Source organism: Miscanthus floridulus, chromosome 4 (assembly GCF_019320115.1).
Source record: "Miscanthus floridulus cultivar M001 chromosome 4, ASM1932011v1, whole genome shotgun sequence".
Lineage (NCBI taxonomy): Eukaryota > Viridiplantae > Streptophyta > Magnoliopsida > Poales > Poaceae > Miscanthus > Miscanthus floridulus.
In genome coordinates this window covers 781,009-793,706 of record NC_089583.1, presented here as the reverse complement: position 1 = coordinate 793,706, position 12,698 = coordinate 781,009, and the positions used below count along the sequence as shown (strand labels likewise).

Here is a 12,698-nt window from a genome sequence, read left to right as displayed (position 1 = left end):
AAGTTCTTTTGCGTAAAAGCTCTTTAACAAAATTCTTTATATAGAAAACTTCATAAAATTATATACAAAGATGACACGATCCATGTTGAGATCATGAAACTTCATATCCAACACCTTCACAAGCCTTACTCGAGTTCCAGTTATTAGTACTACGTTGATGAACAGAGAAGTGAGTCTCCATAACCGAGGAGCAACGACGATTCGAACCGATTAAACCTAGCTGGGGATTCCAGACCACACGACATATGCAGGTCCCCGACCTACATATATCAACCTACTCTCGGATCCTCTAAGGCAAGAACGGGTCTGCGCCACCCGAGAATACAGTACTCCACCAATCCAGCCCATTGCCACGTGGGTACATGCTATTCCCACCATCTCTCTACTCCTAGTGCGCGAGTAGCCATTCTCATAATAGAATTGCCAAGTTTAGGCTTACCAGAGTATGTGGTTAGTACTACAAAGTCTCACCGCATACAATTCAACAACGGACGTGCCTTAACCGACACAGGTGGAAAGAACCTGCTCACAAGACCTCCATGTCTTGTGGCTCACACACACCGAGTCCGCCCGGTCTAGATTTATTACTCCACATTCCCATATCACATGATAACATAAGTTAATCAAATCCCATTTAAAGTTCGCAGGTGACAGGTAATCACCTGACTTTCATCGTTCTGCGCATAGCTAAGCATAACTAGGCATATATGAATTTAAAACTGGTAATATGGTAATTATGGAATAACAAGGTGGGTAATATACCAATTTGACTTGTACTTGACTCCTAATCACTTAATGCAGTAAAAAGAAGCAAAAGCAAAATCAATTTGTAAAATACAAGGTAGGGTTGTATGCATCCGGGGCTTGCCTTCGTTGACGGAAAAGTCCGGTTCCTGCGACGTTTCACAAATATTCGATCCGACCTCAATAGACGGATTAACCTCCTCAACAACTTGATTAACTACCACGTGTTCACCTTTGTTCACTACATGTAATAACAATGCCATATTTAACATGATGCGGAATACGAAACATGATGCTCGATGATGGATGCAAAAATTAACAATTTGAATACAACTTTCCTTCGCGGTACAGTTGCAAGTCAAACAACTAAATCTTTTTTGTAACACATACATCAATTGCCAAGGATCATTATCAACTAATGACCCAAGGTCATCACTCAATCCAAAATTTCAAACAAAACCTAAATCATCAAAGGTTACTATTTGCTTTTATGAATTAATTATTTAATTCAAAATTATGAAATAAATCAACTTATTCTAATTGAGCTAAAATTTTTAGTAAATGTCCATTACATGATAACTAAGTGGCAAAACAAATTTCATAATTTTTGGATAAATAAATAAGCCTAGAAAAATCATAGAAATCCATTTATTAATAAATTGAGCAATTTTTATCACATTTAAAAATTACTGAAAAACATTATTTCATATTTTTTTTAAATAATATACATCACAGAGAAGTCACACAAAAATTTTCATAATTTTTGGAGCTCTAAATAAATCTACACAGAAATAACAAATTACACCACTATTCATTCAAATCTGAAAATAGAAAAATCCATTTGAATGCTGAGTCACTGACAACGGGTCCCACCTGTCATCCCTAACCTCGCGCGTTTGACCACGACGGAGACGGCGCTGACTGACGTAAACTCGTCGACGATGAGTCCAACGACGACGGCTAAAGTACCAAAATGATCACCAAGACTAGGCACATCGATTGACGTCCCTATCAGCACTGATTACGGCCCTATACTAGCTCATCGTCGGCCAAGGCGGACGTGGTGGCACGGCAGCGCTACACCAGCGATGTGAGACCTATACAGCTTAAACAGAAGGCCTAGGAAGCATCAGCAGCTCACCCCAAACGCGACTGAGTAGAGCACAAGGCCGGAGGAGCAACGGAGAGGTGGGTCGACGTCCCGAGCAAGCACGGCGGAGCAGATCGTCGTCGGTGGCGATGTTCCGGGAGCTGTGGTGGTCAAAATGAGAAATCAATAGGTCATGGAGGACTACAACATCATGGCGAAGCTGAAACAATACTCAGCAGGGGCAGAGGATCACCGTAACACGCTGGCCACGACGAAGCGTTCGCGATGGGGACGCTGCCGGCCGCGAGGAAGAAGAGCGCGCACCGCGAGTTTCCAGTGAAGACAAGCCACAAGGACTGGTTTGCTAGACGCGCAAGGAACTAGCAGAGCTAGGACATGCTTTGCTACGATGGCGTGGGCGCTGGTTCGACGGCAAACGCTCAACGGAGTTATGACGACGGCGTCGGGAAAACAGAGGAAGAGAAACGGCGAAGAACGGCGACGGCTTAGGCCTTAAGGAGCGGCCAGAAGCGCAAGGAAGCCACGCAGGAGCCTTTCGCACACCAGCGCGAAGCCGAGGACGTCCACGCGCGCGTCTGGAAGCGAACCGAAGGTCACCGGCAGTGTAGCTACGGCGGTGAACACTGTTCACAGTATTTACAAGTTTGCCATTCGCCAAAATTCACAAATTACTCTCAAATTTTCATAACAACTCAAAAATCTCCAAAAACAAAAGTTGTTCAAAATCAAAAGTTCTACAACTTTGCTTTTATAACCAACTCCTAATTCAGTCTAGATTTTAAAATGAACTTTTGAATTCAAATGGGGAAATTTAACGAATTACGCCTTTTTGAATTACTCCAAATTTTACTAAACAACTTGAAAAACTCTAAAAATAAACTTTGCTTAACTTGTCAATCTCTACACTTTTGCTTTTGGACTCAACCCCAAAATATGCATAGATTTTGAAATGGATTTTTAGGGTAGGATTTAAATGCTGAAAAATCGGGGTTTTCACGAAAAATTCAAAATCAAACAAACTTTGAACTTGAGTCAAACAATACAATTCAACACATACCACATGAATATAAACTTGTTTTAGTGTATGCATCTCAAAGTTTTTAATATGACCAATTGCCTTGCTATGCATATGATGATATGGCAGTTTTAGTATTTAAACACCCGGGGTGTTACAGCGATCGACACAACAGGGACTAGCGTGTTGGCAAACACGTGAATGTTAGAAGAAAAATCACTGTGTCAACCTTGTTCTTCCCATTGGTTTGCATTCCTCATACACAAGCTTGTATTTACTTTTTATACATTGTGCTTGTGTAGTTGCTTTTATAATTAATTAGCTTGTGTAGCTTGCTAGTTACTGTTGACGGCTCTTAACACCCTCTTTTGCCTCCAACAATTAGCCATGAAATGTATAAAATCAAGCATGAAATGACACTTTATATTTAGATTTCACTTGGTTCCACATGTATTTGGAGAATTATGCTTGCAGGGATAAAATAGGTAACAAAAGAGCAAAACCAGGCCTTCTAGAAGCCATCCACGTGGCCAGGAGGGTGCCGCTCGGTGCCAACATGGTGCCCTACCACATCACTGATCCATGGGAGGGTGTTCTAGAGTGATGTGGAGCATTGATCCAATGCCGGTTCACTTAGTGGCTGAGATTTGTGTCGCTTGGATTGAAGGGCCCATTGTCATACAAAGAGGAGGCTCCAACCGACTTAAGCACCGACCTTCAGTGGGAATTTCAACATGTGCTGCCTTTGCCACCGCCATGGAGAGCCATCTAGCACCATATGATGCTAAGGCGGTGGAACCAAGGGCCAAGCGGTGCCCCCTTGAGGCCGCTCGGTGTCCAAGTTTCCTGCATCGCCTTAGTGACCGCCTATAAGTACCCCCTTATCTCAGTTGTACTATAAATAGAGGTCATGAGCTCATTTGTAAGACACATAAGTGAAGAAAGAGCTCTCAAGAGAATAGCTTAGCTTTGGATAGCTAGTCTCTAGAGTAGAGAGAAAGAAGGCAAGGAGAAGCTGGAGGAAGAGCCGGGCTTGTCAGCGACCCCTTCTTCTTGTAGCTCCATGGCTCTTCTATGGTAATTCTGTTCCCATTGTTGCATTAAGTTTTGTTACATTTATGTTGTTTACGAGTTTCACCGCTTGGTTAGAGTGCTCTAGTCTTATTTCATTGAGATCCAGATTAGAGTAGTAAGCGCATAGATTAAGCGTGGTGCTTAGGCTATACCTTACCTATGTTTGCGACTAAGTCTCTGAATAGATTGTGGTAGGTGACAAGTGGTGACAGCCTTATCTATCCTCTATATTCCACCACAACAGGCTTAGTTATTAAATCATAGGGCTTATGGCAGACCTTGTCTAGTTAACCCTCCTGGTTGGTAGGCGGGTTGTGCCTCAAAGTAAATAGCTATTATTTACCATTCCTTGTTCAAGTAATAGTTACAGAATAACCTATAGTATTCCACTCCTTTCCTCCCCAACATCCATAGAAATCCATCAGTTCTAGAATTCGATCACTCCTTGTTCCCTGTGGATTCAATACCCATGATTACTCCTTGGTGAAAAGCTACTCTGATAACCGTGTGCTTGCGGTCATTTCTCTATGTGCCACCCCTGGTGTCAATAGTTACCATCTTGCTTGTGTAGCATAGAAGTAGCTCCCTTGAGTGACTAGTTTGGTTTGAGTAACCTTGTTAGTCACATTGCTTAGTTTGTGTAGCTAAGTAATTTGTGCTCTATAATTTGGCTTGTGTAGCCTTGCTGTTGAGCATTGCTTGTGAGCTTAGGAGCTTTGTGCTTGTAAGGGTCCGTGATGCCTAAGAGGGGGGTGAATTAGACAACTTAAAAATCTACTCTAAACTATGACCTCTAATTCCACCTAGTCAAAACCTATGCAAGAAAGTAATCTATCTAGATGTGCAACTACGGTTTTGCTAGGTGTGTTGCTATCTCTACCGCAAAAGAGTTATGCAACCTAAGTTCCAATCCTATCAACTAGCCTATCAACTAAGCTAGAAAAGTAAAGCAATCAACCAAGGTAGCAATGTGAATGCAGAAGGTAAAGATGAGGTAGATATGCAAACTCCCGTCGACGACTCCGATATTTTTACCGAGGTATCGAGAAGCGTTCAAGCTTTCCCCTAGTCCTCGTTGGAGCCCCTCGCAAGGAATCCCTCGCAAGGGCCAGGCTCCCGGTTAGGTACCTTAGTGGATAGCCTCGATCCTTCCCCATGCGCAAGTGGGTCTCTGGTGTGCCTTCCGGTAAGCCTCTCCTGGAACGCTCCCCACTGTCTTCACTATCAAGCTTCGGGCCGAACCGCCGTGGGCCTTCTTCCCTTCGGTACACGGTGACGGCCACACCACAAACACGGTTGGTGTGATCTCGTAAGACTACAAGCTCCTCCGATGTACAACAATGGTGCGCGCAAGCACTGAGTAATAAGAGATGTGCAAACCTCACTAAACACTACGCCTAAACCTAGAGCAAGCACATAAGCGGTGGTCTAATCAACCTAAGCACTTCGCAAAGCACCTACGCTAATCACCTAATGAATCACTAAGCACTATGCAAGTGGAGATCACTAAAATAGTGTATCAACACCCTTGGTATGTTTCCTTAGCTCTCCACACCTTAGATGGCCGGTTGGTGGGTCTATTTATAAGTCTCATGGAGAAAGTAGCCGTTGGGGACGAAACCTAGATTTCTGCCATTGATCGGACGTGCAGGTCATCCTGATCGGACGCGTCTGGTCGTCCTGACTGTTGAAGCTAACCATTGGCGCTCACTGTTGATCGGACTCTCTGCCGAGTCCGGTCGCTTACCATCTGACGCGTTTGGTCGACGTTTCGCCGCTCTAGAACCTCTCTGGACTCGATCGGATGCCACTGCCTGGCGCATCCGATCATCCACAACTGTTGCGTTTGGTCCTCACTGAGTTGTTGCCGCGATGATGAACAGTGAAGTCCATGCATCCACTCACTGCCTTGCTCAGCGTTCGGTACTGCTGTTGACGCCTGCTGTTGCTGAGCAGCTGATTGGACACGTCCGGTCCTCATAAGGGCCGTGTCCGGTCACCTCTACCGAGCTCGTTTGGACTTGTTCCCATCTTCGTGTTTGGACTTTGCTTGATATCTTAGGTCTTCTCTTGTGCTTCTAGGGTCTTGCTTATGGTGTTGATCCTCAGATCATCATGTCGCCTTCGTCCAAGTCACGTTTTGCACCCTATTGAACTATAAAATAATTACTTGTAAATTTATTAGTCCAATTTGGTTGTGTTGGTCATCAAACACCAAAATCTAAAGTAAATGGGCCTAGGATCTATTTTGCTTACAGTGCTTTTGCTTACTAGATTGTGTAGGAGCTCCCCCGGTTGCTTGAGTATTAGTTGCATAGGTTTGTGTGACCTTGCAAGCTATAATTGTTAGGTGAGCTCTAGCTAGCCCGACACCTTTGTTGACTAATTAGGATGTTTATAAGGTGCTTGAGAACTTAGATAGAGGGGTGTAGTCTTAGCTAGACCGATAGTTTTAATTCTGTATTTGTTTCGGTTAGCCGTCGCGATTAATTTTAGAAAGGATTATTCGTCCCCCCTCTAGTCCGCCATCTCGACCCTACAGCCTCTCGAGCACTCTTTGTTGGAATTAGCCAGCGACGTCCCTCCCGGCCACCGGTGTGACCCCCTTGGCTGAGGGCCTGGCCGCCAAGGCTGCCCTAGCCAGCGCGGCGGCATCAACACCGTCGGTGCTAGATGGCGCCGGACTTACGCTCAAGGGCAGCGATGGTGAGCCAAGATGGGTTGCGACACTCGCCTTGGTTGGTGGGCCTTGGTGGCAATAAGCCTAACACTATGACCGAGGGATGAAGACTTGGTGATGAGGAGTGTTTATTAGTTTGGCTCCAATGTAGATTAATGCTTATTCCCGGCCGCCCTTAGAAATGATTCATAGAGGCGGTTAAAAAACCGTCTCTATTCCTAGGATATACCGTATCTAGCCAGCATGTAGTTTAGGTCTCCGGCAGTTTGTTCTCTATATATCTAGCTTTTGCTCTTTACTGTGACCGTATTTATTATTTTCGTTTGTTTATGCTTTGTGTCATATTACCTTCTTTTTCTTAGAGATTACTAGCAGTTTAGGTTAGTTGATTGATAGGCTGGGCTTTAGATTGCTGAACTCTTTGTGGATTTAGAATCACGGGCATTCCGTGTCTTGTTTAAGAGTGCTTATACTGACTTTTCAAATGCGTGCATGGACCAGGTGATCTGGGTTTGCATGGTACTGTCGATCTCCCAAAATTAATGATGAGAAGCTAGCTAGGCTTATATGTATATGTAATACTAATATATATGTAATCTGGTTCTGTTGTTAGGGGGCGGACTGTGGACAGATTGCAAAATTGCATAATCGTTGAGAGTGGAAATTAGGAGCCCAAAGCGAGGAGGAGGCAGGCATACAGCTTCCAGAAAAGCGATGGCTCACGCGGCCACCGCAGGGGAGCGCCTCCACGCCTACGCCGGAGGAGAGAAGGACGATGACATGTGGGTCCCGCGTGTCATTGACTGCTTGAATAAATTTGGGGGCCATGGTTTATGTAGTATTACTGCAGTTGGAAGCAGACAATAGGTAGTATCAAAATAGAGAAGTAGGGGTATGTTGTTCTAGGTATTATTGCTGGATGCTCTAAGCTATATTACATACATCCTCTGAAATTCCAAACTCAGACCACCATTTAATTTTACACCGAGATATATAACCACGCAGGCAGGCGGCACGGCTCTAGGACACTAGGAGCATATGACTTCTGTTCCATTATTGACATCGTATCGTGTATACGTCGTCATATAGTCACTCAATCACAGATACATACTAGTACAGTATGCCATGGTTTCTACTGAATTCTATATGTATTTATTTTCATTCTTGACTGACAGGTCACTCATATAAATGTATTTTCAGTTTTTTACCCAAAAACAAGACCTAAACTACATGCTGGCTAGATACGGTATATCCTGGGAGTATTTGTTGAGGCCGTTCTATTTTTTTTTTCTACAAGATCAACTTGTAGAGACGGTTTTTAACCGCCTCTACTAATCATTTCTAAGGGTGGCCCGGGAATAAGAGCCGTCTTTGCAAATCATTGTCCAGATATCATAATTTTGGGTCTAAAAGTAGCAAAAAAAAAGGGAGACCCCACTAGGTACATCTTTTTGTCACTTGTCCATATGAAATATTCTTTCTCCTCGTATTATCTTCATCTGATTTTAAAATAGTATTTTAGGTCATAAATGAATTCAAATGAAAAGGTTTTTAACTGCAAAGTTGTAGACATCGTCGAGATCTGCAACTTTGGTTTGGTCCTTTCTGCATCTGAGGTCATTTGAAAATTTTGAATATCAAATATGAGAAATTCAAACATAATTTTCCTTAGATAGATGATTTCAAATGAAAAAGTTCTTCAACTACAAAGTTGTATAATTCTTCGAGATATATAATTTCAGTTTTGATTATTTCTTCATCCAAGGTTATTTGAAAAATTCAAATTTTACCGTGCTGCTCCTATTTTTAGAGATGGATCTTGATCAAACCACCTCTACAAATCGATTTTTAGAGGCGGCTCTAGATCAAACCACCTCTACAAATCGATTTTTAGAGGCAGGCTCTAGATCCAGTGGCCTCTAGAAATCTTTTTGTAGAGGCGGTTAGATCTAGAGCCCTCTCTAATGATTGGGCATTTGTAGAAACAGTTGAAAATAACAGCCTCATTTACAAATGCATTTCAAGATTGGGCTCGGTTCTGACCGATTTATAGAGGCATCTGGAGATTGAGCCGCGTCTATTAAAAAAAAGAGGGGTTGCTAAAAATTAAATTTGTAATAGTGTATGTTTGTCTAGGCGTATCATCTAATTGAAAGACAAACAAAGACTATGCATTATTTTTAGCCGCCTCTATAAATATATTTTTAGAGATGGTTTGGTTTAGACTGATTTAAAGAGACGGCTATAGATTAAGCCGTCTCTATTTAAAAAAAAGAGACATTACTGAAAATAAAAAATCAAATGTATAGTAATGTATGTTTGCCTATGAGTATGTAAGTATCTCGTAATTGAAAGAGAAACAACGACGTATCTTCGGTTTCACACCTGCACGTTTCTTTAAATTGATTGAATTTCCGTACGAATGCTCTCCTAGGGCCAACAAAAGCTAGCCTCTATGCACTTGTGTGCGGTGTGGTGTGGTGTGGGGTCACATATCCGGATGAACCTTGTGCTAGTAGGCAGTAGCGTTCACACCACAAGAAGTTTGAACAAATTTAAGGCTCCGTTCGGCTGCTATTCTTCAGCTGTTGGCTGATTCTGCTACAGTTATTAGAATCAGCCAAACCAGCAGGATCAGTCAAGCAGCAGCTAAACAATTCGAATCAAACAAGTGGGCCCCACGTACACGTACTAGGATGCAATTCAAATAAAAAAATGGCGCCAAATGAAACACCAGCCATCTGGCATGGGAACCCCTTAGATCATTCAAATCAATTCAAACACAAGGCAACAAACAACAGGCAAGGACAGCTCTTACATCAATCACATGTTCATATCAAATGGCCTAGTTCAATGAAACATTTCAATACAACACCAGCATTATAGCAGTTCTCAAGTCCCTACTTAAATATGCACTCCTTACAATTGAAATTGAATCAGTGTGCAATTTTACAAAACTGGTAGTCCCTTTGAGCTACAAACTGCTACAAGAAGTTTCCCATGGTCTCTCTTCTTCTACACAGTTACACCCATGTCACTACAACAGCAGGATGAGGCATCCAAAACAAGCAGCTCTTACCTCCTTGACAGAGAATTAGTGGTGGGCACATTTACAAAACTTGCAGCCCCTAGAAGGCACTTAATTAACTGGTAGAAGAAGTGTCACAAAATTAGACTTCTCCTACGCATTTGCCCATTACAGCAGGTCATAAACAATTGTTTGCAAATCACAACAGTCATCTACATCTAATTGGGTGCTTACGTGGAACAACAACACACAACTTGTACCCCCTTTAAGGTACTTCACACAGTGAGAAGATGAAGCCCAAATGGTGAAAATGCACATACCAACTTGAACCCTCTCCTTCATGCCATCGGCTGCTCCCCTTAGACCCAATCTCCTCTAGTACCAAATGACCTAAGTGGCATCTGTACAAAATTTGTACCCTTTTCTAGGCACATAAGAATGAGCATGAAGGCAGTTCCCATGCAAAAGCCACTTACCCAACCATCAATGGGTACATCACCTCTCCACAATCATTGTCCCCACAGTCCCAAAGATATGAACTCCCTAACAGCAGACATACTGTTACTAGCATTAAGCTGAACTAGGGAGACGGTGGGTAGGTTGCGGATCCTAATCCATGCTCCCTAATGAACAAGTAATTGTGGAGTGCAAAGCAAGAAATTATAATCATCTTTTGCTTGGTCCTATGGCAGTACGGTACCCCATCAAGAATCTACCACCGGTTTTTAAACCCCAAATGTCCGTTCGATAACATTGCGTAGCCTAGAATGAGTCAAGTTAAATTTCTTCTGTCGAGACATAGTCTCACCCCTAAAATCATCCAGATGGTACCTTGTATTTTTGAAAGGACCCATGTATCCAGACTCCAGTGCGTAACCAACGTCCACCAGATAGTAGCGGCCTGCAACAATTGAACCAATTGCACAATTAGGTTTTATGTTCTGCACAAGCAACTGAAACAATGTAGGTCACATGAGTGATTGGCAGTCGTCACTCACTGGTTGGTGGATGCTGGAAGTTTGGTTCCTCCCAACATTCTTTGAGAACCGACTTGTCATGCACTGAACCCGCCATCCCCACACCGACATATGTGAAGAGCCCATCCATGTCGACAATGGCACAAACATTCATAGACACATCTCCTTTCCTATTTATATGGTCAATTTTGGCCTCCTTGTTCACCTTAACTTTGACATGAGTCTCATCCAAAGCCTCGAAGCATCCATCAAAGAATGGTGCATATGTTCCAAGTTGCCATTTCACTTCAGTATAAGTGCTGTCTGCTAGAACAAGAACAGAGTGTGCCCACCTACACATAACCTCGGCGACATGACTCATCTTCCTACTAACTGTATCCAAAGACCGTTCGAATCTATCCCTGCTCCTTCTTACTGCCTGGTTGTGCGCACAAGTCCACACATAAATACCTAAACATTCTAGGGATCCAGTCTCTCGTGTACCCTTTAGGCCAAACCCAAGTAAAATGTCATGCAAATGCATCAAGTTATCAGGAGACATATGCAAGTTGTCCAAGCACTTCCTTTCGTTTCGCAGATTGACTTCCATCCACTGCTGCCCGATCATCTTCTGGAAGGGGAGGTCCGGATTCACCTAGGGGAGCCTCATTGGCTATTGCTGCTTTGTACTTTACAAGCAGGAGACCAGCAGCCGCCAAGCGCAAAATGGACGTTCCTTCGCTTGAGTTGTCGCTGGTAGCAGAATCCTCAGTGCTGCTCATCTACAAAACCAAGATTTAATCCTAAATTATGAGGCAGTGAATATTAATGCAACTTGAAACTAGAATGGGTAGGTTCTTCAATACACTTTTTTTTACTTTCCAGCTATGTGTAACCAAATTAATTGTAAGTCAGGAAGCTAGGAACATATGTTTGCATATGAGTAAACAAATGTAAATAAGGATTCGTACCTTGGGACTCCATGATGGCTGCAACAGCTACCATGTCCTGAACATGAAAAACCAAATATCTGTTGGACAAAGCAATCCACAACACAGGCACAATTTATTTGGGTACTTGGAAAAAAACTAGCACACAATGTTCAGGCCATAGGTCACAATACAACGATGCAACTTAAACAAACATTGTCCACGAAACATTACAACGAATAATGCAAACCAAACGAACATAGGCCAAACCAAAGAACTCAACACGCATGTTTTTGAAAATAAAACTACGTAAACTGGAGTAGTAGGAACGCTTCTTGGGATAACATTTACTTTGATCTGGATCTCCTGTCCTCCTAGCAGATCTTCAGAAACTTCATCCAGCCCTCTTTTGTTTCCATGGTTAGGAAGTTCCTACGGTCCAGTGTGTCCTTGTAAATAATTTAAGCCTGAGTATAAACATCATCAGACTCTTCCAAACCATCTTCTTTCATAATCTTCACCACTTTGTCCATCTCCTCTTCCTGCTTGTTCACACGGGCCTTCTGGAGCTTATGGTCTTTAATGAGGTCAGTGATGTTATTAAGGCACTCATCAATGGAAGCACTCTTCTTACTGCGTGGGCTATTGACAGAGTAATCCCTAGTGGTTCTCTTGGAGGTCTGACCAACACTCTGGACACCTAAGGGGTCCAGTGATATCTCAGTGTGGACTACCATGGCTATCATTATTGGGTGTCGTCTCGCGATGATGGCCACCAGAAGACAACAACTGTATCCCTATCGCGGGGAGTGTGTCCCCACAGAATTGTCAGTAGGTCAAGGCATATTGGGCATTTTGGTATGTTCCGCAGCAGACTGGCTATTTTCCAGCACATGTGCCATGAGTCCTAATGGCTAGAATAAAGAGAATGGGAACTTCCATAGCAAGGGTTAGTGGGGGGGGAGAGGGGGGTTAGAAAGGAATAAGGTGGAAGTTAGTACCCTGTTGCCACCCTCAAAGAAGGAGGGTCAACTATAATGCCTGCCTGTATGTGGGTCACTGACCTAGACCAGTGTGGGCTTGAAGGTCGCACCAAGTAAAATATGCCCGCTTCAGCTCGTTCAGCTTGTTCTGCAGCTAGTTTTTATCGTATGTCAACCC

General features: G+C 43.1%; 1 protein-coding gene across 1 annotated transcript; it reads right to left on the bottom strand.

The window, feature by feature from the left end:
- Positions 1–10,161: 10,161 nt before the first annotated feature.
- LOC136550680 (uncharacterized) lies at positions 10,162–12,274 on the bottom strand. The gene is made up of 5 exons (XM_066542291.1): positions 12,027–12,274; positions 11,580–11,638; positions 10,700–10,932; positions 10,534–10,605; positions 10,162–10,275 (listed from the first exon to the last, which is right to left on the bottom strand). Exons 1-5 carry the CDS (start codon positions 12,272–12,274, stop codon positions 10,162–10,164), a joined length of 726 nt encoding a protein of 241 aa, XP_066398388.1.
- Positions 12,275–12,698: the final 424 nt, after the last annotated feature.

Excerpts from the sequence above, each read along its gene's own strand:
- LOC136550680 (XM_066542291.1), bottom strand. The coding sequence starts at position 12,274 with ATGGTAGTCCACACTGAGATATCACTGGACCCCTTAGGTGTCCAGAGT. Across the intron at positions 10,933-11,579 it reads AGCCATCATGGAGTCCCAAG|ACAGCACTTATACTGAAGTG; the intron begins GTACGAATCCTT and ends TTGTTCTAGCAG. Across the intron at positions 10,606-10,699 it reads GTTCAGTGCATGACAAGTCG|TTGCTTGTGCAGAACATAAA; the intron begins GTTCTCAAAGAA and ends ACATTGTTTCAG.